The sequence below is a fragment of the Myotis lucifugus genome, unplaced genomic scaffold (genome assembly GCF_000147115.1).
Source record: "Myotis lucifugus unplaced genomic scaffold, Myoluc2.0 scaffold_18, whole genome shotgun sequence".
NCBI lineage: Eukaryota > Metazoa > Chordata > Mammalia > Chiroptera > Vespertilionidae > Myotis > Myotis lucifugus.
The window spans coordinates 8,457,393-8,484,782 of NW_005871066.1; the positions used below are offsets into that span (position 1 = coordinate 8,457,393).

Below are 27,390 nucleotides of genomic sequence, written 5' to 3' on the forward strand. Positions count from 1 at the left end.
ACAGTAGAGGACTCTGAGAATACAATCAAAGATTTAGAATATGAAGAAGCAAAAATCACCCAGAGTAGGAAGAAGAAAAGAGAATAAAAAATATAAAGATACCGTAAGGAGCCTCTAGGACAACTTTAAGCATACAACATTCACATTATGGGGGTGCCAGAAGGAGAAGAAAGATATTGAAAACCTATTTGAAGAAATAACGACAGAAAACTTCCCCTACCTGGTGAAAGAAATAGACCTACAAGTCCAGGAAGTAGAGAGAGTCTCAAACAAGAAGAACCCAAAGAAGAACACACCAAAACACATCATAATTAAATGCCAAGGATTAAAGGCAAAGAGAGAATTTTAAAAGCAGCAAGAGAAAAGAAGTTATCTATAAGGGAGCATCCATATGATTGTCAGCTGATTTCTCAACAGAAACTATGCAGGCCAGAAGGGAGTGGCAAGAAATATTCAAAGTGATGAATAGCAAAACCTACAACCAAGATTACTTTACCCAGCAAAGGTATCATTTAGAATTGAAGGTCAGATAAAGAGCTTCACAGACAAGAAGAAGCTAAAGGAGTTCATTACCACCAAACCAGTATTATATGAAATGCTGAAGGGTATTCTTTAAGAAGAGCAAGAGGAAAAAGAAGAGGAGGTGGAGGAAGAGGAGGGAAAAGGAGGAGGAGGAGGGAGAAGAAAAAATATGAATACAATGTAACAAATACATATCTATCAATAATTGAATCTAAAAATCAAAACCAACAAACAAGGAATCTAATTAACAAAATAAACTGATGAATAAAATAGAACCAGAGGCATGGAAACATGGAACAGATGGATGAATCTCAGAGGGAAGGGGGGTGAGAGGGGCAGGAAAAAATTAACCAAAAATCTTATATAGCACATATCCATTAGCTATGGACACAGACAATAGGGTGGTGAAGGCCTGTGGCAGGGCAGGAACTGGTGGAGGGAGGCAATGGGGGGGAAAAAGGGGGACATCAGTAATACTCTCCAAATAAAGATTTAAAAAATGATGGCTTGGTTTGATAGTAGCAGTGGGAATGGAAATAACACTGAAGGAGAAAAAGAACTAAAAATAGGAGTGGAGAAAAAGAACTAAGATAGGGTATCTGTTTCCACACATTGTGAAATTCAGTCCACACCGTTACCTGTATGTTCCTGCATGACTTTCCTAGTGCTGCTAACAAATTATCACAAACTTGGCGATTTAAAACAACAAATGTATTGTCTCATGGCTCAAGTCCAGAAGTCCAAAGTCAAGTTTCACTGGTGTCCACAGGGTCATTCTCTCTCAGCAGGCGCTAGGGGAAGAATCTGTTCTTGCCTCTTCAGCTCTGGCAGCTCTGGCAGCTCTGGCACTCCAACTCTGCCTTCAGGCCACAGTGCCATCTCCTCTTCTATGTGGTAATTACCTTCCTTTGCATTTAGGGCCCACCCATATTATTCAGAATAATCTCTCCATCTCAAGATCCTTAACTTAGTCATGTTGTTTACCATATAAAGTTAATATTCACTCTTTTCCACAGAAGAGAATATTCCCAGGATTAGGACATGGATATCTTTTGAGGGGTTGTTATTCAATTCTAAGGTGTTGAAATCACTTTTGGCTATAGAAGGAAAGAGTAATGTTTGTTTAGAGATCAAGGTGGAAAGCAACACTATGAAGTTAATAATGCCGTTTAGTAAATTGATTAGAGAAAGAAATGTTAAAAAAAGAAAACGGAACCTTTGTGAAGCGGGTTTTCAGGAATACTGGGGAAAATAGGCTGAAAGACAAAAACATTCAGAAGGGCCTCATGGGCTTTAGACATATCATTCTTGATGTTAAAGTCCATGTTAAAAGGACTACTATCCTTACACCTTGTGTAGTGGGCACTCAAAAACAAGGTGCAACAGGTGTCAGTAGCGCTGGGCATGGGATGTTCAGCTGTGGTGGGACATGGATGGGAGGGGTAGTGAGAAGGCAGTGAACAATGGAATGGGAGTGCAGGGCCAGGCTAACCTACAGAAGTAGAGTAAAACAGGAGAGATACATCCAAGTGGCTCTGGTTGGGAGGCCCAAGCAGGAAGCAGGGATGTCACTGCAGGCGAGCAGAGACCCAGCACCAGAACAAGCATGGGATTTAATTAGAGATCATGGCAGGCTGGTGACATCAGGATAGTATCATAGGAAATAGTTAAGCTCCAGGCTCTAGATTGGGGGTTCAGGGTACTCTATTTACCAGTACTGGGGCCCAAGATATAGCCTGATAAGCAATGAGTACTTGGCTAGAACCTCTTAAATGCTCCTTCCTAGAGTCCAGGACCTCAAGGTAGATTTGTAAGTGGGGAAGAGAGTGTGACAAAACTCTATGTAATTCTGTAGAAAAGGATAAGAATGACACTCCTGTGTTTAAATCCGTAATGCAGCCTAGCCCTTTTAAAACATAAAGAAGTCATTACTGACAATAGAAAGAAACAATACGCAGTGTGACCAAATCCGGAATACATGTTTATTTTTTGCCCATCTGTAAAACTGAAGGCTGAGATTGAGGAGTACTTAAATGTACACTTTAAAGTGATCTTGGGAAATCTTTAAATCCTCGTGCTCTTCAAAGAGCACCCAGACTTTATCTTTGCCATACAGTCTGAACAACTTTGAGAATCACAGTATTACCTTAGTATACAGAGTAATCCTGATCTAAACGTTATTGCTCTCATTTTGAAGATGAGGAAATGGAAGTCTAGAGGGTTAAAAAATTTGTTCAAATCACATGGCTAAATTATTGTGAGGCTGGGATTAGATTTAAATTCTGCCAATTCTAAAGGTGTGTATTTCCTAATTTTCTCTATGTTATTCTGTATTAGATTTGATTTCTGTATAGCAGGCCAAAATCACACTCACTCACTAGGTATTACCCATGTAGCTCTAACTTGGATATTTTTCAGTTGATACTTGGAGTTCTGTCTTGTTTCAGCACTCCCTCCCTCTTGTTATTTATGGTGCTGTCAGTCCAGATGGTCTAACTCCCATTTCTTACTCCTGTTAAATGTCTCCTACGTGTCTGTTTTCTAGCAGTAACTCTTGACTTTTATCTGAAAAAAAAAGTCTTACATACTTGCTTATTTCATCCATTTTGCAATGAAAAAATTAAATATGTGTGAAGTTGATGCTAAAAGGATAATAAACAACAAAGGATAAAACAAATATGAAGAAAATAAAAACTCTAGTAATTATTTTCCATTTTCTTTTATATTTAGGTTTTTATGAGACAAGGAAGATAATTTCCATGTCTAAACACTGGGAACAACCTAAATCATATTAATGCTATAATCATTATCATTTTCTAAAGAAAACACTAAATGAATATTTGAATGGAAAAATAGTATTTAATATTTAGTTTTCAGAATACATAAACATCTCAGAGGAACTATGATACCAGTGTATGTATACTGGAGGTAATATTTGTATTATAACTATATAATATCACAGCAATGGGAAATACTTGCTCTCTGAGTCAAGAATTCCAAATTGTCGCAAAATATTTTTAGTTCAGTGCTGTGACAGTTGTGCAAATAGATGTAAACTCCACTGCTAGATGGACTTTAAAAAGATTGACCACTTACTAATTACGTGTCATTGACACAAATGTCGACAAAAACAGTCCAATAGATGTAGAAGCACAGTAACAAAAATATAATTATTAAAACAGTTGTCTTATGAGAGTAAACCATAGTATGTGTCATCAGGCTTTAAGGTCACTATTTTTATTTTTTGCTCTGACTCTTCCCTATTAATATAGTGGCAAATTCTGATCATTTATCCTTATTTAATCTTCCTATGAACAAATTTGCTGATAATGGATACTATATTCAAATACATAATCATTGTCATCATCTGATTAAACAGATTATTATTAGTAGAAACTCATCAAAGCTTTTAAAGGCTATTAATGGTTTCACGCAACTTAAAAATCTAATTTTGGAAGTAACTGGCTAATGAATTTTTCTTTCTATTGGTAAACAGCCACCATACACCACTGTTACTATGAGTATCTAAATGTTTTTAACATGCTTATATTTTACTTAAGAGCCAGAATATAGACTTTACAATATATGTGAAACATCATCAAATATTGTGATAATGCCATTATAACAGTTTATGTATGGCATTTTAAAAAATATTGGCCAGTCATAGTACATTTTTCTGAACTGAATTTTAAATTTCTGAAAGACTAACATGATAGCAAATTTATCATCCTGACATGGGTGCCATGCTCTTCTTTCTGACAGTTCACAGGCTTTTCTTGTTGTCTTTTGGTAAACGATCCTGCAAGAAAAAATGGACTTAAGTAGTACAGCAAAGAGTGAGAAACAGATTCATAGATAAGATATGGACTTAAAAAAATTCTCTTTTCTGTGTACAGTTATTAATTGTAAGAGTAATCAACTGTGAAATATGGATTAAGAAGGTCTCAAATTTTAAAAACTACAAAATTGGTGGGTTTTACTAGAAAAGATGTCTAGAGGGGAAAATAAAATTCTTGTTAAGTTCTTTTTATCCCCCGTCTTAATCTATTTTGCCTTAGGTTCACAGTTATATCCGGAAAACAAAATTTCTATTCCCCTCTTGCAAACCCAATTAAGACTTTTTGGCAGAGAAAGAATGAAGGGAACCACAAAAACCAGACGGGGTGGCCTTTTTTGTTATTGATCTTCAGATATTTGCCAATAGAACTAGCTTCTCAAATTATACCCTTTACTGATCATGTTAAAAGATGACTATAACGTATTATTTAAAACTGGAAGAAAATGGGGTAGAAATAATCTTAAGAAATCTTGCTCCAAGAAGGTAAAAGTCTACGCTGAGGGGAAAAATTTCATAAAATGGAGTTGTAGTGTTATTGCTTATACATGGGAAGTTCATCAAAAGCTTTTCAGGCCCTGACCGGTTTGGCTCAGTGGATAGAGCGTCAGCCTGTGGACTGAAAGGTCCCAGGTTCGATTCAGATCAAGGGCATGTACCTTGGTTGCGGGCACATCCCCAGTAGGAGATGTGCAGGAGGCAGCTGATCCATGTTTCTCTCTCATCGATGTTTCTGGCTCTCCATCCCTCTCACTTCCTCTCTGTAAAAAAATCAGTAAAATATATTTTTTTAAAAAAGAAGCTTATTCAGGCTGAGCGTTGATGCTTTCAGAATAACTTTAATAACATTAACTTTAAGCAACCAATCAGAAGACAGGATTAGAGAAAACAGGTTATATATATCTTCCCACTTTAGATAAAAATCACAGCTTGAATGGCGCTGTTATTCTGGATAAGTCCCTTAAGTAAAGGGTGATTTTCCAAAGCGAAAGTTACCAATTGGCAGGTGTTCATGCTTTTATACTGCCAATGACCCTTGGTTAGTTCTGTTTTTTTCTTTTCTAGAAGAGCACAAGTGCAAACAAGGAAAGGCAAAGACTACATATTTTGAAGGGACTGTTTTCTAATATTTATTTAGTAACTGCAACAGGAAGGGGACCAGAAGGGAAAATCCGAATGGGTTTAAAAGCTGCAAAGTGGGATTTGTTTATGGTAAGGAAATCAGCTTTCCCCTCTCCCACCTTTGTTTCCTTGATATTTTATAGTCCCTTATTTTCTGATTATTCTATTTAAAGTAAATCAACTATGTAAAATTGAGAAACTTAAGTTTCCCAAAGAACTTGAGGATACAATGCAACTTTTAAGGTTGGTTTGACAACAGAAGTGAAATCCATAAAGGACAATTAGATATAGCTTTTTACTGTCCATGGTCTACAGCAATCTTTTGATTCTCAAGTAGGATTTGGAAGGTGAATATGATTATCTTGTATTTTCATGCAATGTCCTAATCTTCACCCTCTAGGTCAGTGGTCGGCAAACTGCGGCTCTTGAGCCACATGAGGCTCTTTGGCCCCTTGAGTGTGGCTCTTCCACAAAATACCACGTGCGGGTGCGCATGTACAGTGCTATTGAAACTTCGTGGCCCATGCGCAGAAGTCGGTATTTTGTGGAAGAGCCACACTCAAGGGGCCACATATGTAATATCTTAATCAACCGCAGTTTGCCGACCACTGCTCTAGGTAAATTCTGGGTTCCTTAATTACACAATAAAAACGGGATTAAGTACAACCTCTTGATTTGGGAAGGGCAAATAACACAAATAGTTGACTTAATTAATTACACTTTCAAAAAATTTAAGCCTGTAACATGAATGTCACCCACCTGAAGTTCTGAGTGTTCTTTTAGGAGCCGGTCATATTCTTTTGAAAGACTCTCTGCTTGTATCTTCATTGCCATTATGTCATTTTGTGCCTTTGAAAGGGCTAGAAAACATTGAACAGAATTTAAAATTTTTATTTTAAAGTAATTTCAAATTTACAAAAAATTTGCAAGACTTGAATAGAGGACTCCTTTGTAGCCTTTATGCAAACTCACCAACTCTTAATGATGTAGTACACACACACACAATTATTTTCTTGAACCATTTGAGAATAAGTTACAGGCATCATGCTCCTTTACTCCTTAAAACTTCACTGTGTATTTCCTAAGAACAAAGGTATTCTCTAACATAATCATAGTATAATTACCAAATTTAGGAAATTTAACATCAATACAATACTTTTTCTAATCTACTATTCATATCCCAATCATGGCAAATGTTCCAATTATGTCCTTTTTATATTTTTTGGCAATGAAGAAATAAAATTGTCACTTTTTGCAGACAACATAATTCTTTATATAGAAACCCCTAAAAACTCCACCAAAAACCTATTAGAAACAGTAAATAAATATACTAAAGTTGCAAATTACAAAATCAATGTATAAAAATTGACTGCATTCCTATATTCTAACAATGAAATTTCAGAAAAAAATGAAAACAAAAACAAAAAGCACAATTCCTTTTGCAAAAGAATAAAATACTTAGGAATAAATTTAACAAAGGATGAGATGAACCTATACACTGAAAACTGTAAGACATAAAGATATAGAAAGATATTCCATGTTTATGGATTGGAAGAATCAACATAGTTAAAATGGCCATATTACCAAAGCAATATACAGATTTAATGCAATCCCCATAAAAACCCCAATGGCATTTTTTAAAGAAATAGAAGAAATCATCAGATTTTTATAGAACCACAAAAGACCCCAAATAGCAAATGAATCCTGAGAAAAAAGAAGCTAGAAGTAGTGAACTTGATTTCAAATTATACTACAGAGCAATCACAATCAAAACAGCATGGCACTGGCATGAAACACACACAGATTAATGGAACAGAATTGAGAGCCCAGAAATAAACACACATGTTTATGGGCAAAAAAAATATTTTGACAAAGGAGCCAAAAACATACAAAAGAGAAAAGAAAGCCTCTTCAATAAATGATGCTGGGTAAATTGGAAAACCACATGTAAAAGAATAAAACTAGACTGCTGTTTATCACCATACACAAAAAGTAACTCAAAATGGGTCAAAGACCTAAATATAAGACCTAAAACAATTAATTGCATAGAAGAAAACATAGGAAGTAAACTTATGGATCTTGGTCTTAAGGAGGATTTTATGAATTTAACCTCAAAGGCAAGGGATGGAAAAGCAAAAATAAATGAATGGCACTCTATCAAACTAAAAGACTTCTGCACAGCAAAAGAACCTCAACAGCCCGCCCAATTGAAAAATGGGTAGAGGACCTGAACAGACACTTTTTCCAATAAGACATACAAATAGCCATGAGATATATGAAAAGATGCTCAACTTCCCTAGCTATTAGGGAAATGCAAATCAAAATTACAATGAGGTACCACCTCATACCAATTAGAATGGCTATTATCGACAAGACAAGTAATAACAAGTGTTGAAGAGGTTGTGGAGAAAAAGGAACCCTCATTCACTACTGGTGGGTACAACCACTATGGAAAACAGTACGGAGGTTCCTCCAAAAAGTAAGAATAGAGTTATCATATAACCTAGTAACCCCTTCCCTGGTTATCAACCTCCTAAATTAAATTTTTTTTTCTATTTATAGATGAGAGAGAGAGAGAGAGAGAGAGAGAGAGAGAGAGAGAGAGAGAGAAACATTGATTTGTTGTTCCATTTAGTTGTTCACTCATTGGTTTCTTTCTGTATGTGCCCTGACCAGGGATCGAACCTGAAACCTTGGCATATCAGGACGATGCTCTAACCAAATGAGCTACTCAGCCTGAGCCATCAACCCCCAAAATTTGAAAATTTTTATTTGCAAAGATATATGCACCCCTATGTTCACTGCAGCATTATTCATAATGGCCAAGACATGGAAGCAATGAAAGTGTTCTTCAATGGTTGATTGGATAAGTTACAGTATGTATATACAATGGAATACTACTCAGCCATAAGAAAAGATGAAATACTGCCATTTGTGACAAAGATGGATGTTGAGAATATCTTGCTAAGTATATTAAGTGAGACAGAAAAAGTCAAGAACTTATGATTTCACTCATATGTGGGATATAAAACTGAAAAAAATAAATGAACAAAGAAAAACATAAACGCGCACAGACACAAACAACAGTATGGTGATTACCACAAGGAAGGGGGTGGGGAAGTGGCAAAGAGGGTCAAAGATATGGTGACGGAAGGAGAATTAAGATTGCGTGGTAAACACATGCAATGTACAGATGATGTACACTTGAACCCTATATAATTTTATTAACCAATATCACCCCAATAAATTTAATTTTTGAAAAAGCTAGAGAACCACTTGTACTGTTTATTCAGGAGTTTTTTTCGGATCACTTCTAGAATGAATCTATAATAAACAACTATAGAATAATCCTGTTTTTTGGGGGCACTTATCAAGCCAAGGTATAAACTGTGTTTACTAGTATTTTGTTTTGTATTTCAGTGAATATTAAGAAACCTAACGATTACTATCTTACTGGACATACTCCAATAAGTAAAGGCTGTTATTGCCTAGAGCATTTTGGATTGTTTTCCAGTCCTTTATGTTTTTTTTTTTACAAGAATTATAATATCCTGTTTTGTATGCCTTCTACCTCCTTCTGGAACTGCCTTTATGACTAAGGGATTATGTAAACTTGTTATCTGACATTTTAATATGCTTGTTTTATTTTGAACCATATTATTTTGGAAACAGCATATATAGGGAAGATATTATTAGACAAGAAGGCTTGAGGTGATACATCAAACTCACTTTCAATTTTCTCATCTGCAAATATGAGTTGCTATCACTTGACAGTGGCTTTAAGGAAACCTGAGATATTTCATGACAACACTGGCCAGATTCAAATAAAGACTAGGTTATGTTCTAGTCACTTTTGGGGGCACATGCATCATTTATTGATATAGAGAGTAACCCCAACTAATGTTATAGTGACACATAGTATGCCAAAATGTTTGTGTACAATGACATGCAAGCAGGCCAAAAATACTTGTGGTTTTTAAACTGCCAGACTTACATGAATGGAGCTGTTTGCACAGTGGGAGGAGTGGGTGAAACTAACACACTGTGTAAATGTATTGTGTCACTATGATTTCTACCTGAGATAACAGACACTAATGGCTAAGCTTTGCCAGGAAATGGAAAAGATTTTGAAGGCACTGGCATGACAGCTAAAGTTGGCTGTGGTACAAGAGCTGTAAGGATTGTGCCAGAGGAAACATTTCTAGATAAATTTCTATACATCTAGTGTTGGTTTCTTTTCAGTTTATTTGCTTCTATTTTTGAGAGCTTCAGAGTGTGATATACTGGAGCTATTCAGTACTTAATCCTCACATGTACTATTCCTTTATCAGTGATCAAGTACTAGACCATTAACCTACAGTACTGTTTTCAAGATACTTGGAAAGTAGACTCACAGACCTTTGTTAAGTAAGAAACATAAATTGTGGTTTTCATTGTAGCTGTTTTTCCCATGCTTATATTACCAGGTACATGTAGATGACGTCTGTTTTAGACATCACTTCCGCCAACTTTTAACCTCACATCCATACTTCCATTATATCTCACCAATCAATCTACTCCATCTCTGTTACCACTGTCCTCATCTCCAGTTTAGATTATTGAAATGGATTCCTCACCTAGTTTCCTGGCTACTCTAATTCATTGTCGACATTATCATCAAAGTGATTGCTCCTCTGCCTAAAAACTCTCTAACAGTGGCCTCCCCCCCCCCAGAATGTTAGCATATAAATAAGGCATATGAGGCCCTTCATGGTGGATTTTAGGCTTACTGCTCAACTCTCACCACTGCCTCCACTTTATGTGCCAGTCACATTGAGCTCCTTGTGGTACTTTGAAAATGCCATGCTCTTTCATTTTGTGAAAACATTCTTGCCCATTTCCCTTAACCTCCCTGCTTCTGTCATTCTCCTTCTGTCATTCTCCCCCATTTAATCTGGCTAATTAAGATTCAACCTTTAAAATGTCAACAGATTGTCCTGGATCTCTTCATCTTGAGCTAACCTTTATTACAGCACCTACCATGCTGAAGTATAACCATGTCCCACTAAACTATGGTCTACTCAAGAAACAGTTGTATCTACCTTGAGCACCCAGCACTATGCCTAGCACATGGTAGGTGCTTAAATATGTTCCTTAAAGGAAGAATGGATACATAAAAAGTTTACGTTTTAGGCACCTAAAAACTTCACTTGTGTAAAACTAGTTCATTTCCTAAAAATAAAATAAATGCCAGGTAAATAATGAGGTGTCACTTTAGTCACCTGATAGGAATCTTGGTTCCAACTAAAAACAGTTATATCGTTAATCAAAAAACAAAACATTCAGGATAACTGGACAGTCACAAAGCCAACAGACCATTCTTGAGATATTTTGATAAAAATATAATCATGTTACAAATATCTCATGCTAATTCAGAATTACAAACAAAACCAAACAAATAGTATCACAGAATACAGTTCAATAAAATAAAATAAAATAAACACATAAAACACTCATTCTAGGACTGGGGCGAGATATATGCAAGACAAGAAAATAGGAAAGTACTAAAAGAAAAAAATCCACAATGATGAGGATACGTCAAAGGGCCACGGGAGCCAACTAAAAGATTCCCAATAGCCAAAGCTTAGACAACTTGAGCAACAAAATAAATTAATATTAAATTATAACTCAAAGTACACCCATGAGTCCATATTGATACACATAAATGAATAAATAAATAAGTAGAGGAGAATAGACAAATCTGTGAAGAAAAGTTCCAAATAATTTATGTAGATACTGGAACCTCAGGAGGTGGAACCTAATTCCTCACTTCTTAAGTATGCGCTTCGAATAGTGACTTCCTTTCAAAGAGTAAAAAAAGTAACATTATCATAGAGAAACCTGACAAATACTACCTCAGCCAGGTCAATATCAACAATAATAAATCATGTTGCTATGTACTCTTGATGTTATGTGATGAATTCCAATAGGGAAACATTTCAGAAAATATCTAACCAATACTTCTCAAAATTGTCAAGGTCATAAAAAATAAGGAAAGTCTGAGAAATTATTATAGCCAAGAGGAGCCTAAGGAGACAAGAATACTAAAGGTAACGTGGTGTGCTGAATGAGATCCTGTAACAGAAAAAGACATCAGATGAAAACTAAGGAAATCTGAATAAACTATAAACCTTAGTCAATAATAATGTCTTCTTATTGGTTCATCAATTATATAAACGTACCAAATTAATGTAAGGCATTCTTTAAAAAAAAAGTAACAGTACAGGACATATGGGAATTTGCTGTACTATCTTGCTTATTTTTCTATAAACTGAAACTGTCCTAACATAAAAAGTTTATTATAAAAAAGCAGTAAGTTCAGCCCTGACCGGGTACTCAGTTGGTTAGAGCATTGTCCCGATATGCCAAGGTTGCGGGTTCAATCCGCAGTCAGTCCACTTAACCAAGCATGAAGGGAGACAGTTTCAGGGAGGCTAGACATGGCAACACTGAAGCTGAAAGATGAGCATCATCTATAGAGAAGAGTGGAGGAAAAAGGACATTACAGTCCTGGGCAAAGGCAAAAAGTAATGAAACACTACTGTTAGAACTACACACTACAATATTTAATAAAGTAGGAGTATAAAACTTATATTGAACAAAGGTGGGAGATAAAGCAAAGATGATGGTGGGGACCAGGTGCCATCTTGAAAAATTGCAAAAGTGATAGAAACCAATAAAGACTTTGAAATAGTACAGAGGCATAGTCAGAGACACGGTGTTGAAAACTGCTCTGGTGGCAACGTGAAGAAGCAGAGAGATTAAAGTGGGACATGCTTTAGGAGACTGCTTGCTTTGCAAGAGGAGCAGCAAGAATTTTTGGAATGGAAATAAAGCTGCACAAGTAATTTAATACAGAGTAAACATTGAGTAAAACCAAAAATAGCTTTTTCACATGCAAAGAACAAAGAAAAAATTAATGTTTTTTTGGGGGAGGGTGTCTCAGTTTCTCTACCCATCACTAGGTATACTAGTGCCTACCCATACCTTCTAGGGTACTGGGAATATGAATGAGGTTTATGGGTAAAGTGCTTTTGGGTTTAGAAAAGACATGGATTTAAAGAATGCTTATACTTATACTGATTACTGGTACTCAGGGCCAGGGAACTGATAAATATGCTTTCTAATTTAATAAATAAAATAAGCCACACTGTGTATGCTATTGGCATAGGAAATATCAATACTTGCATAAAGACTTCCTTTATTAATCTTAGTTAGGTTGCTAAGTAATGTATTTAAAAAAACAATTTTGGTTCTCTACTTACTGAAGAATAATTATAAATTATATTAATATGCTAGCTTTCACTTAAAAATCAGATGTATGTTTAAGGCAAAGCACTGCATAAGTATAGATTATAACAGATTGCTTTGAAAAGGGTATGTTTTATAAAGCAAGTTCATGTGTAAGCAAAAGCAACAAATGGAATCTATAAGAATTACCAACCCATCATATGTGAGAATTGAAGGAGTCACTTTACAAAGAACTAATTTTACTATAAAATTTCTTAAATTATCTGATCAAGAAGTACAGGTGCACAGCAAATTTTTAACAATAGCAGAAAAAATATTTTCACCATCCTCATTTATACTGAAAAAGGTACTCTTCTTTATTTGAAGACCCTAAATAGAGGTCAGTAAACTAATTCTGTAAAGGACCAGATAGTAAATGTTTTTAGCTTTCTATGCCATGCAGATTCTGTACAGTCTATTCAACTCTGCAGTCACAGAAAACATGTAAAGGAATGATTGTGGCTTTGTTCCAACAAAATTTATTTTTTAAAAACAAGGCAGCGGGCTGGGTTTGGCCCATGGTCATACTTTGCTGACCCCTGTTCTAAAATAGCGCTTGTAGGTTTTATCAGTTTCTCTTAAGTTATAAATTTACTGAAAATAACTAAAAAATAAAGTATCAGAACATGAGAAGAGGATCCAAATTGTACTGAAAATTTCAAGGAACCTCCTAAAAAGTTTCCTATTTTAGCTCTATCAATTTTCCTTATAGAAAGAACAAAATCTACACAGATAGGGGATGTTGCAATGAGATTTAGTTTTAGGAAAAAAAGAGGTTTTTCGCCCTAACCGGTTTGTCTCAGTGGATAGAGTGTCGGCCTGCGGACTAAAGGGTCCCAGGTTCGATTCCAGTCAAGGGCATGTACCTTGATTGCGGGCACATCCCCAGTGGGGGTGTGCAGGAGGCAGCTGATCGATGTTTCTCTCTCATCGATGTTTCTAACTCTCTGTTTCTCTCTGTAAAAAATCAATTAAATATATTTTTTTAAAAAGAGGTTTTTCTTTCTTTAATTTTTCAGCTCATTTTCCTAGCTGATTGCTTTTTATCCATTTCAAAAGTGACTGAATCAGGTACCAAGCGGGGACAATTTGAACAAGAAGATGGTAAGTTCAATTCTGGGTAAGTTGATCTGAGACTGGTTGAATTTTCACATGGAAATGCCCCATCAGGCAATCTCTAAAGCAAAAATTCATGCTTCAGCTTTTAAACAAAAACTAATTCATCTCATTGGTGTTTAGCACTTTTAAACACTTCCAAGACACCCACAGAAAAGAACAGTGCTATTATTATGCAATGGTTTTATAAATCAACCTCAGATTTAATTAGCAAATGAACATATCAAACATCTAACACTACATAGTTTACCCTTGATCAGGCTTTGAGAGGTATTTTTATCTTTTTCAATTTAGAAGCTTATTCATAAAAGACTTCACCTTAAATTTGACAACTTTTTATTATGATATATAAAAAAGACAAATGGATTTGGGAAGTAAAATAGTGTCAGAAAAAAAATCATTCCTAAACTTGAAAAAAATGTTTTAAATCACTTTTGACAATGTTTTTTTAGGTTGATAGCTAAAATCTAAATGAAAAAAAATTTCTTTCTTCTTTCAGTCATTTCCTATTTAACTTGTAAAGTTATTTTGATAGAAGTAACAATAATATCTAGTAACTTATTAATTTTTAACATAGACAATGCACTGGGCCATTTGTGTATACAACTATTCTGTGAAGAGCTATAGTTTAACTTCCCCAAAGTAAAAGCTAGTCTTAAACCAAATCTGAGTGACTAAATTTCACACTCCCAAATGCTATTTAGACGCTTTCATAGTACCTTTGAACAAATAAAGAGAATTCTTCAATAGATGGAAACATTTCAGTTGTTTTATTCTTTCTTCTTGAATCTAAATCCCTGTCCACAAATTATGTGACAAAAGATTGTTTTTTGGCTCTATATTTTTTTCTTGCTAAAAATCTACTGCTGCCTCTGTATTTACTTTAGAATAAATTTTGGACCTCTAAGTATGGAACTCATGAGCCTCCAGCTCTTGGCTTTCCCACTCACCCTGCCATACATCAACCATAATCTAGTCATCATGGCCTTTCATCATAGATCTGTGTGCCTTCCTGAGGCTAGGGAAGGACTCTCCCATTTCAGCTTCCAAAATCCCTCTCATCCCTAAGCCTCAGCTCAAATGATACCATCCCCATGAATTTTTCCTAGACTCTGCCAGTAGTAACAATCACTCTCTCCTCTGTGCTACCATAGCCCTTTGTACTAGACCTTTATTTGGCTTATCAACTCGTGCCTTATTTCTTTAAAAATATTTTTTAATTGATTTCAGAGAGGAAGGGAGAAAGTGAGATAGAAACATCAATGATCAGAGAAAATCATTGATCAGCTGCCTCCTATTCACCCCCTACTGGGATTCGAGCCCTCAACCCAGGCATGTGCCCTTGAACGGAATCAAACCCAGGAAACTTCGGTCTGCAGGCCAATGCTCTATCCACTGAGCCAAACCAGGGAGGGTGAAAAACATGTATTTTTTTATTCAAATAATAAAAACTCATTAGAAAGAAATAAAAGTAAAAATATATTATGATCAAAACTACCATATTTTTAAAAGCATTAACAATTTTAAAGTAAGATGATGGCTTTGAAATAACAGCAAGTAAAAGATAGTTCAGTTCATGCCCACGAGAATTTACAACTGTAAAACATGTTTAGGTTGGACTTTGAGAATTTATTTTTAGATAGATAGATGGCTCACACCATTCCTCTGTAAGGAATTGGAAAATCTCCAAGTTTTAAATTATATCTTTTTCTTGAGATTTAAGACTCAAGAGGCAGGAATTCAGTTAGGGTTACTGATAAATAGAATAGCAATTTCTTTGTAATTTTCTCTCTTGTCTTGACCTTCAATTTCTCCTAAAAAGCACTTCAACATTTTCACTCCCTTATCCTATGTTAGTATGACTTTTTACTGGCATTAAAAGATAATGACTATATATATTTTTTTACTCTAATATCTTCCACGGTAGCGAAGTTGGTCTATAAAAGGAAATGTTAGTTCTTTTCAAGGTAAGCCATGGTGATATGGAAGCATTTACCTAGGAAGAGAGTTGAATTAACAAAATCAAGATTAAAAAGGACAAGAAGGTTCTGTTTTTTGGTCCAAATCTAAGGTCCTTGTTAAATTCTGTCAATACTCAGGTACATAGAATGGGCTTTTACATTCAGTTCCTACATTAAAAATTTGCTTTATCCTCTACAGGCATGCTTCTCAAGAACAGTTTTAATTATGTTCCATGTTAACTAATCTTGCAATAGTCCTGGCTGGTGTGGCTCAGCTGGTTGGGCCTTGTCCAGTGCACTGAAAGGTTGCTGGTTTGATTTCCAGTCAAGGCACATGCCCAAGTTGACTGGGTTGGGAGCTCAAACCCCTGTGGGGGGCGTGCAGGAGGAGGCAGATAGATGCTCCAGCGCCATTGTTTCTCTCTTTTCCTTTCCCTTTCTCTCTCTCTAAATGTCAATAAAAAACCTTTTAAAGAAATCTTGCAATAAATTAATTATTTGAAAAGTTCTTTAAAAAACTATTGATAGCCCTAGCCGGTTTGGCTTCGTGGACAGAGCGTTGGCCTGTGGACTGAAGGGTCCCAGGTTCAATTCCAGTCAAGGGCACATGCCCAGCTTGCGGGCTCAATCCCCAGTGGGGCGTGCAGGAAGCAGCCAATCAATGATTCTCTCTCATCATTGATGTTTCTATCTCTCTCTCCCTCTTTCTTCCTCTCTGAAATTAATTAATTTATTAATATATATAATTAATTTATTATATATTAATTATTATATATTAACACACACACACATAAACTATTCATAGAAACAGACAAAAATGAAGGAAAGAAGAAGGAAGGAAGGGAAGGTGGGTAAGAGGGAAGAAAGGGAAGTAAGGAAAGGAAGTAAAGGAAGGGGAAGGTGAGGGTAGGAGGACGGAAAGGAGAAAGAGAGAAAGAATAAAGGCAGGGTCAACGAATTTGCCCTAATGACTTTTTTTGTATTTTCTTCTCCCTTTTTTGTAGGAGAAATATACTACTGCTCAACCTCTACTAAAATAGCAGTCCTAGAACTCTGTTAATGTAGCATGTTACAGACACATTCCTGCTCCTAAAGGAATGGGGAGGAGATAATTCCACATGTAGTAAAATCACTTTTAAAATCATATTTACTTTTACCACTGCCTGGATACATGCAATGATTAAATGGTACATATATCTTCCCATAATAAGAATCATACTGAGGAGGTATTTATTTATAAGAATAAGTACTATAGCTATCCTAAAAGACTCTTTTGAAGTCAATGTCCTTGAACATCAGAAGGTTTTCCACTACATACAAGATCTATTTTATTATGAAAGCTTGTGAGCTTTGTAAATTCTTCAAAGCTTAAGTTCTCATTTTGCATGGTAGTGCCCTTCCCCAATTACTCCACACACTGGGACATCAGTTTTATTGTTAAGCAGATCATTAAAATTGACCAATCAGGCAGGTCCTTACACCTGACTAACTTAGTAAATTAGGTGTTTTGGGACATGCACACACTAGGGTCATATTACTTCACTGAAGCACAAGTAATTTACTAACTCTGAGCAAAATCTGAATTGGTACTACGGAGAGAGTGTTCCTAATACCTGTTTTTGGAATGCTAGTTTTCCAATTTGGGGCGGACCAGCTTAAATAAATATTTATATCTATGCTTTATTTTTACTAATACACTTTGGTGAAAATGTTTTACTTAAAGAAATACCAAGGGTAAGACAAATCATTTTACCCCTATTAAAAAATAAACAAGCCTAGCTGGTGTGGCTTAGTGGCTGAGTGCCAACCTATGAACCAGGAGGTCACAGTTTGATTCCTGGTCAGAGCGTATGCCAGGGTTGTGGGCTTGATCCCCAGTAGGGGGCATGCAGGAGGCAGCCAATTGATGATTCTCTCTCATCATTGATGTTTCTATCTCTCTTTCTCTCCCTTCCTCTCTGAAATCAATAAACATGTATTTAAAAAAGATAATAAGCCACATTACTTTCCTACTCAATTGTCAAGTATAAAAGAACTTTCTGAAACATTTGTAAAGCACTGCCAGCCTTTATATCCTCAATCTTTAGAAATCAGTGAATATTTTTGAATGCTACTACATCCAAAGAATGGTGCTTCTAAATTCATCCAAATCTTGTACTACTTGTTTATGTAATTTCTTAATTCTAGCCTTAATAAATTTGGCTGGTTTAGGTCAAGAGAACATAGCCAAAGATATACCTCCTTTAGAAATGAAACTTTGATCTTCTCAAGGTCATTAGTAATGTTATCTAAAATAATAACTTTGGGTAAATAAAATGTATTCATAAAATACTACACACCTTGCAGAAACCAAATAGGACATACTCAAGCAGGTAAAATCTGCTTTTACCTCAACACTGATTCACTTTGAAAGTAGCTGTGCAGTCTACACTTCAAACACAGGAGCTGGCATCTCTTGTTATCAGATTATAAACACAATGCCTATATTATCAAAGAGTTAATTTTCTCCAAACATCTGAAATGTCTCTTAAAGAAATATTGTGTTTCTTTATGTTAACCTAAAATAATATTGAGTTTAGAGAGTTACATCTCAGACTTGTGAGGTTAAGCTCAGGGTTGAGAGGTGTAGCAGGGCACACAACCTATTCCCGTCTGTCTTTTATTTTTATACTGTCCTCCTAACAACATAAGAAAAAGGATTGCTGGCAGATGTGAAAAAAGAAAGCAAGATTTTAAAATAATTTTTAAACTAATAAAAGATATTTTGAAAATAGTCCTTTGCATTCTTCAGAAGGATTAGCAGCAATATTTTGTGTTGGGTTAAAGAAGAACACAGTTTCTGTTCTGAAATGTCTAATGTAGAGGGTAGGTGATTATTAAATTTATTTTTATACAAGTATTAAAACTTCTTGATCATGTTCCAAATCTTTTGGAATTGCAGAAGAGCCAACAGTACCAGCTATGATAAGATTTTGAAATTAGGGCTATACTACTCCTACCATATATTATACCACCTTGACCAGAGGAGTAACTTATTTTTTTAACTTACTGCCTCTAAAGAATCTTCTGATTTACTTTCTTAACTTTAAATAAGAAGTAGAAAAGTTATTAAATTTTCAATATTGTATTAAATATCCTATTGATTTTTTTAATGGAATTAGCTTTTACCTTCAGATTTTTAAAAAAATATATATTTTATTGATTTTTTTACAGAGAGGAAGGGAGCGGGATAGAGAGTTAGAAACATCGGTGAGAGAGAAACATCAATCAGCTGCTTCCTGCACACCCCCTACTAGGGATGTGCCCGAAACCAAGGTACATGCCCTTGACTGGAATCGAACCTGGTACCCTTCAGTCCGCAGGCCGACGCTCTATCCACTGAGCCAAACCGGTTATGGCTACCTTCAGATTTTTCCATCTCAAATTCAAAGGCCCGGCCGGTATGGCTCAATGACTGACCCAGAGGTTACAGTTCAATTCCTGGTCAGGGCACATGCCCAGTTGTGAGCTTGATCCCCAGTAGGGGGCATGCAGGAGGCAGCCAATTGATGATTCTTTCTCATCATTGATGTTTCTATCTCTCCCTCTCCCTTCCTCTCTGAAATAAAAATACCTACATAAATTTAAAAAACCACAAAATATCTTGCTGAAGAAAACTCTACACAAAGAATAAAAATGCATAATCAATTTGCAAGTTATATTACAGAGAATTTCTATTATACTGAGGCCTATTTTAAAAATCTAAATTTACAAGTGGCATAAAGTAGGTCCTTGATTCAGTCACTGAACATTTTCCAACTTATCTCCAACATAAAGTAATGGAAGAGACTTAAAATTGGAGAAGGCCTATACATTGATCATTACTCTAGCTCTGACTGACTGAGAGGTTCCCCAATGTCTGGATAACATCAAGGAATAACTTTTATGCAGAAATGTTCACTGGGATCAAGCCACAAACTTTTCAACAGAATTTCCTGGTATGACATTGGAGTTGGGGTATCCAGTTTTCTGTGCTATGTGGTTGCAGGCAATAATAATTTGACTAAAAAGAAGAAAATACTATTGGAACTATTAAAAAACAAACAAAAAAAACCAAAAAATGGCCCCAGCCATGTGGCTCAGTGGTTGAGCATTGACCCATGCACCAAAAGGTCACAGGTTCGATTTCCAGTCAGGGCACATGCTTGGGGTGCAGGCTCAATCCCCAGCAGGGGACATGCAGGAGGCAGTTGATCCATGTTGAGGCATTGATGTTTCTATCTCTCTCTCCCTCTCCCTTCCTCAGGATAGCTGCCTTCAGGAACATGAAGTTAGGATGCTTTACCCAAGTCCTCATTGCAATGTATTTTGAAATGAAACATTCAATTCTCAGCTGACATCCAGATTTTCCTTACTCTATGCCAACCCATCTTTTTCAAGGAATGCTTTCCTTATATCTGGCAGATAGGAAATATTAGGGCTTGAGATTAGCAATATACTTTCTTTAAAAAAAATTTTTTTAATCCTCACCCAAGGATATGTTCTTATTAATTTTTAGAGAGAGAGAAACATCAATGTGAGAAACACTGATCAGCTGCTTCTTGTACATGCCCAGACTGGGATCAAACTGCAACCTGGGTACGTGCCCTGACCAAGAATCAAACCCGCACGATTTTGGGGTACAGGATGACACTCCAACCAACTGAGCCACCCAGAGCCAGGGCAGCAATATACTTTCTTATAACCAAACTGTCCACCTGTGATCACTTCTTTTAAAGGAGCAATATACTATAATGGAAGAATGTGATTTATTTTCCAATAATGTGTTCATAAGCAACTTTTTAGGAACATAGCTCTTTTGCTAAGGTAAGAACATCTGTATTTACAACACAGATCTGAAACACCTACATGTTTTTCTGTATAACACAGCATGTTTCTCTTGGCTGAAACAATGTTTTATCTTCATATTTGAGCAGGAATTTATAAATAGGTCGCTCGTGGTATTTCAGTCAGAAGAACTATTTAGCCATTAGATTTGTTTTAGGGAAAACAGTGAAGTGTAACAGCATAAAATATCATGCTCTTTTTGCTTTGGCACATGCACACAAAGTTACCATCTGAAGTCTTCTTTAGTTCAGTTTTCAGTTTTTCCTTGTCTTCTACCAGTTTTTTATTTTCTGCTTCCAAAATGTGTTCCTCTTTCTTGTTATAGCTTTTCAAGAGCTATCAGAAAAGAGAGTTATAGAAGTGAGCTTAGATTGCAATAGCCAGACATTCTTCCAGGAAATGGTCTGAGTAATGTATTTAAAATTATTGGTCTATTTTATTCTTTGTCTTTTTTGTATTTTATAATTTTCTACAATGGGATTCTGCTAACATAAACGTGACATTTGGCAAACACACATAAATTTCTCCTTACAATGGTTAAAATCTCAAATGAAAATAAGAGGTTCTGGTTGGGCTATGATTAAAGTCGTATTTTCAAAAGTATTTAGGTAAATAATGTGCATATATTTTTATCAATTAAATGTAATGAAAATCCAAGTTAAAAAAACACAGATCTAAGGCTATTAATTAGGAGATCATTATATTCCAGTTACAGAGCTGCAACCTGGGTTACTCAGACTATTTTCAAAAAATCTTTATTGTTGAAAGTATTACATATGTCTCTCTTTTTACCCCCCATTGACCCCTTCTAGCCCGCCCTGCCCCACACCCCAGGCTCAGACTACGTTTATAAAGGTGGATTTGTATGAGAAGAATATAATGTTGTCAGGGGGGAGTGAGTAAGTAGAAAATGAAAAGGACATCTCTATGCTTGGAAAATTCTTTCTAATTTTCATTGACCAGTCTCCAAATTAATTTTATTCAGTTAATCCTTTATGATGCTCTTCATATTTTAAAATCTATTCTGGCTTTTAAAATGTTTATATTTCTAGCTTATCCTTTCTAGGTAAGAAAAATTAAAATCTGAATAGTACGGTAAAATATCTGACTAAAATAAAAATATAATTGTGGTGAAAGCCTGGGGTGGGGTGAGAACCAGGTAGAGGGAGACAATGGGGGGGAAATGGGGAACATCTGTAATACTCTCAACAATAAAGATAAATATAAAAAATTTTAAAAACTTAAAAAAATAAATAAAATAAAAACATAAGGGAGTAAAAATTTCATGATCTGTATGTCTGGATGGAAACTACCATTGTTAATAGACTAAGAAGTTGACAAGTAAAGAAATTTTAAGAAATTTAAGTTACTGAGAGGGGAAATTAATATTTGAAAAATAAAATATGTACACACTGTCTGATACTGACAGTGTTCATAGGTGAAAAAGCAACATAGGACAATTTTAAACAGACTGACATAGAAAAGAATTTCTATTGCAGATGGTTCCTTTTCTAATGTAAGCTGGTATATTCAACAAACAAAATGTTCTACTGAGCACTGACTACATGCAAATTTTTACAACAGTAGGGTTATAAAGGATAAAAATGTAGAAGAAATATGATCCCTGCTTTCAGGTAACTTCAATTTAGTGAAAAGGATGAGACAAGAGCATACTGTAGCACAAGATCAAATACAGTACTTTTGTGTTATAAGAGAGATTAGGCAGCTCAGGAGGAATCAAAGCTCTACTAAGTATATTATATAAGCCCAGTAAATTGTATTTAGGAGATAAGAAGGCTGAAATACACACAACTGAAGAGGACTTTTACTTTCAAAATTAAAAAAAAAATTTTAAATTAAAGAGCAAAAATAAGACCAAAAATTTTTTCTTCAAATCTCTATGAATTTGTTGCCCATATTCAAATTCGAAACAATCCTCATTGTTGCTTCACTGCTTTTAGGTCACAGAGTCTCCAGTAATTGGAAGGGAACCATGGAGTTGTAGGAATGTTTATCACACTGACTGCTTAAATTATTATGCCATTTACTTGGAAAAGTTGGATGTGTGCTGGTCTTGTAAATAAGCTTTCATTACTGCACCTGTAAACTTGTCCGAATTTATTGTGTGTGACTTGATGCTAGAGAAACTGAAATATGAAATTCAACAGCTACCAGCTACAATAATGCATGTGTTCACTGTCCTACACACCTTATCCCATCTTGGTAAGGGATTTGAAAAAAAAACTGGTCAGAAGTAAAGCTCCATCACTGTTGTTATTTTAAAGCAATTAAAAATTAATTGGTCTTTCATAATTATTTCATTTAATTAAGTGACTATCAGAACACAAAAGGGTCTCAGGCACCATCAAAAGGGACATAATAGGCTAGCTACCAGTGAAGGGACAAAGCAACGTGGTTAAGAGTGGATTCTTAGTTTTATCACTTAGTGGAATGTTTTTGTGCAAGCCACTTCACATTTTTGTGCCTCCACTTCCTCATGTACAAAATGCACATAACAACAGTATCAACCTCATGGGGTTATTGCACAAATTAAGAGTTAATACCTCACTGTAAAGCATTTGAAGCGATACCCGGCACCCGTTAGCTATTATTTATGACCTTGAGGTCCAGAACACATGAGGTGATTTGCCCTAAGTAACAATGCTCATTATTTGGTAGAGTTGGGACTAGTACCTAAGTCTCTTAGATCCCAGGGTAATATACTTTCCATTAGGTAATGTGTCTCTGATAGAGAGTGAAGAGGTGGTTTAGCAATTTTATCCTTCTTTAACTAGTATTTAAAAACCTACATGAATGAAATATCTTGAAATAAAAGTCATCTTTGACATTCTGACCTAAGGCCTTTCTTGGTCACTTAGATGCACTTTGGGCACTGACAGAGTTTGTGTCCAGCTCACAGACTTTCTCTCCACTATGTACTGATTTTAGCCCAACATACTTGTGTATCTCTAATGATCTAAGACCACTGATTGGGTCAGAGATATGCAGGAAGCAGGGAACCAGGACAGCATGGAACCAAAAGTAAGAAAAACAACAAAAGAAAAAAATGTGGAGGATCAAAGAATCAGCAGTCATAAAATAAACTTCCTTGCAATAGTAACTGGGTCTGAAAACAATTCCAAAAATGTTTTGAGGAAGATGCTTTCTTTGAAGGACAAGACTAATTTAAGTACATTAATTATGATGTATATAAGAAAAATAATAGTACCAAAACTTTACAAAAACACTTTACATTTCCTTAGAGCTAAAGAGTAGGAAGAAAATAACTGAAGGATAGGAGTAGTAGCTACAACTCATCAATCTGACATGATGGGCATAATGTTAAATCAAGAGAGGCACACGGTTAGACTACAAAGACAAGGCTGCGTGTTGTGAGGTTAGCCTTCATATTAATTAAAACTTTGAGGATTTTGTTTTCTTTTTACCATTGGGAAATAAGATCAAATGATAGAAAATGAAGCAAGCCAAGGCCGGTTTGGCTCAGTGGATGGAGCGTCGGCCTGCGGACTGAAGGGTCCCAGGTTCGATTCCGGTCAAGGGCATGTACCTGGGTTGCAGGCGCATCCCCAGTGGGAGGTGTGCGGGAGGCAGCTGATCAATGTTTCTCTCTCATTGATGTTTCTGGCTCTCTATCTCTCTCCCTTCCTCTCTGTGAAAAATCAATAAAATATATTTTTAAAAAAAAAGAAAGAAAATGAAGCAAGTAATATTAAGGTACAAAATGAGGCTCATTCTGTTGCTGAAACAGTCTCTCCCAAAAAGGCAAAAATAACTGATAGCTTGCTTTTATATTCAGAAATATCAACAGCTTGACTTCCCAGACCTATATTTACTACAAAGGGAAATTTACATGACATCTGTGAATCAATGCCTTTTAAAATAGAACAAAACAGAGTGAAAAATAAACTAACGCTTATTCTCTAAAAGTTTCCTTTAAAGATGCTGGATACAACTAAGAAACATTTTTTAAATTCTATTTCTATAAAAATACCTTTTTGACCCTGGTTGGTGTGGCTCAATTGGTTGGAGTGTCTTCCCATACACCAAAAAGTTGTGAGTTCAATTCCTAGTCAGGGCACAAACCTAGGTTTTGGATTCAGTCCCCAGTTCGGGTGCGTGCAGGAGGCAACCAATTGATATTTTACTCTCACACTGATCTCTCTCTCTGAAAAATCAATTAAAAAAATCAAAAAAATATATACCTTTCTGTTGTAGTGAAAATAAGGTAGACATCAACAAATGTAAAAGAGGGTTTTGAGTAGGTGACCATGACACTGCAGCACCAAGCAGAATTTTTTGAAATGAGTTTTGACTTATTTAATAGGTTTTAGGAAGTTTTATATTGTACTCTGCAATACCTAACTCATTTAGATTTGATGAAAGGTGGTGCTTATAGTTCTTTCTATAAGAGGCTAGGCTTTAGGACTTGGATAAGGATTTGAATTCTCTGTCAGACTTTTTACATAAATACAACTTGGTCTAACATATAATTGATTGTTTGCATTTCATTAATCTACAATAGGGAAATAATCTTATTGCATTATTTTAGGAATGCTTTCTTTGAGAAAATCTGTTTTGCATCTGATTGGTTCCACTGATTCTTTTTACTGAAAAGCAGAATTAGCAAAACATAGGGCTTAATCTGAACTGAAAACCACTTACATGTGAGATCTGAGTTCTAAATTTTAAAATTAAGAAAAAAAAAATGCCCAAAGTAATTTTGTATCTTTCCTTTTTTCCATTTGTTCTTCTTTTTCTCCCTCCACATCCCCCACCCCACAAGCCTCCTTGGCCTCAGAGGTAGTGTTCAGGGGCCCTGGACATGGAGATATTCTCCCTTTCCATCTAACTGGTTCTTTTTAAAAAATATACATTTTTATTGATGTCGGAGAGGAAGGGAGAGGGAGAGAGACAGACACATCAATGATGAGAGAGTATCATTGATTGGATGCCTCCTGCATGGCCCCTACTGGGGATCGAGCCCACAATCCAGGCATGTGCCCTTGATGGGAATCGAACCTGGGACCCTTCAGTCCGCAGGAAATGCTCACTACTGGGAAACACATGGCCAGAGCAAGCAAATGCTCTTTTTGAAAAACAATATACCACCCCTTGGGAATATTAACATTTACACAAATTTTTAAAAAGAAAATTTAAATACCTGTTTTAGCTTTTCATTCTCTTTCATGAAATTTCTGGCAGCCTCGTTAGTACTTTCTGCTTGATTTTTAAGTTCTCCTTTGTTTGACATTTCATTTGCCAGCTGAGTAATAAGGGTAACCAGACGTCTCAATACTCTAAGAAAATAAAAATAAAAACGTTAAAATAAATAGTCTTGGTCACACAACTCTTATTTAGGTATAGTGGTAGAGAGAGATGATGGTTAAAGAGGACATATTAAAAAAAAATCCAAGTCTTCCAGTCAAAACACGCCTGTTTCTCATTTATTTAGAATCTTTGTTAGAAGACTAGCATTTGGAATATAGATTCAATAGTACTTACTAATTTAATAATTTTCTTTGTAGAGGCCTCTAGCCAGGAGGAGGAGCAGAAACAGAATTTTCTGACCAGTGTGGCAGGGCCAGTAAGAAGTCCTTACCCCCCCCCCCCTCACCCCCCCATTCAAAATTTGCTATTTGAAGAGCATTGTATGAGGCTGGTCATGCCCCCCAAACTGCTCATTCACATTTATGGGTAACTCCCATTGTTAGAAGTAGTAACTAATATCTTCCATTATTCACTCAACAGACATTTCCTCAGGAACTGCTAAGTGTTAAGCACTGCTTTAGGCCCTGGGAACATAGCAAGAACCGAGACAAAGTCCCTGTTCTCAAAAGGTTCTATTTGGAGAAACAAGAGTTAAAATGAAAGAATGAATGATATTCCAAAGAAAAGTATATATACAGTCCAAGGGAGTGTGCAAGAGACCTACTTACTTTGGGGGAAGTGATGGTCACAGAGGCTTCCTTTAGAAAGAGACTGAAGGATGAAAAGTTAGTCAGGGAAAGAGGGAAGAGAAAAAGAAAAAACAGGTGTGAAGACCCTGAAATAGGAAGGAACTGGGGACATTATTAGTAACTCAATAAATATTCGTTGCAAGAATGAATGAATGACACTGGAGGTCAGTGTGGGAGGAATGTGGTGTACATGTCAGAGAACAGTATGAGAGAAGGCTCCAGAGAGGAGCCAGATCATGCAGGACTTACTAACCTTTCAAACCTACAAGCTATAACTATTGCTTGTTATTTATTTGGGTATATAGTCTGAATTCTTTTTTTTTTTAATATATTTTATTGATTTTTTACAGAGTGGAAGGGAGAGAGATAGAGAGTTAGAAACATCGATGAGAGAGAAACATCGATCAGCTGCCTCCTGCACATCTCCCACTGGGATGTGCCCGCAACCCAGGTACATGCCCTTGACCGGAATCGAACCTGGGACCCTTCAGTCCGCAGCCGACGCTCTATCCACTGAGCCAAACCGGTTTTGGCAAGTCTGAATTCTTTTATGAAGATGTTAGTATACTAAATATTATGGAAAAAAACCTATTGTGTTGGTTAAAAAATGAGAAACATAAATTATGTTTTTAAATTGTTTCTGGTATTTTGTTGTTTTTTT

General features: G+C 35.8%; 1 protein-coding gene and 1 non-coding gene across 4 annotated transcripts in view; both read right to left on the reverse strand.

Annotated features, from left to right (window-relative positions):
• Window positions 1-2,482: 2,482 nt before the first annotated feature.
• BCAP29 (B cell receptor associated protein 29) overlaps window positions 2,483-27,390 on the reverse strand; it is a 34,491-nt gene continuing 9,583 nt past the window's right edge. Inside the window, exons 4-7 of one of the 3 annotated variants that reach the window (XM_006085375.2) lie at window positions 25,934-26,069; window positions 20,979-21,087; window positions 6,239-6,339; window positions 2,483-4,321 (exon numbers count right to left, since the gene is read on the reverse strand). In XM_006085375.2, the coding sequence (XP_006085437.1) occupies window positions 4,286-4,321; window positions 6,239-6,339; window positions 20,979-21,087; window positions 25,934-26,069 (382 nt within the window). In that variant the 3' untranslated portion in view covers window positions 2,483-4,285. The other 2 variants (XM_023751076.1, XM_023751077.1) reach the window with 2 other exon arrangements.
• LOC111825251 lies at window positions 16,882-17,009 on the reverse strand. The gene has a single exon (XR_002828410.1). It is a non-coding gene; the product is annotated as a small nucleolar RNA U109 (small nucleolar RNA).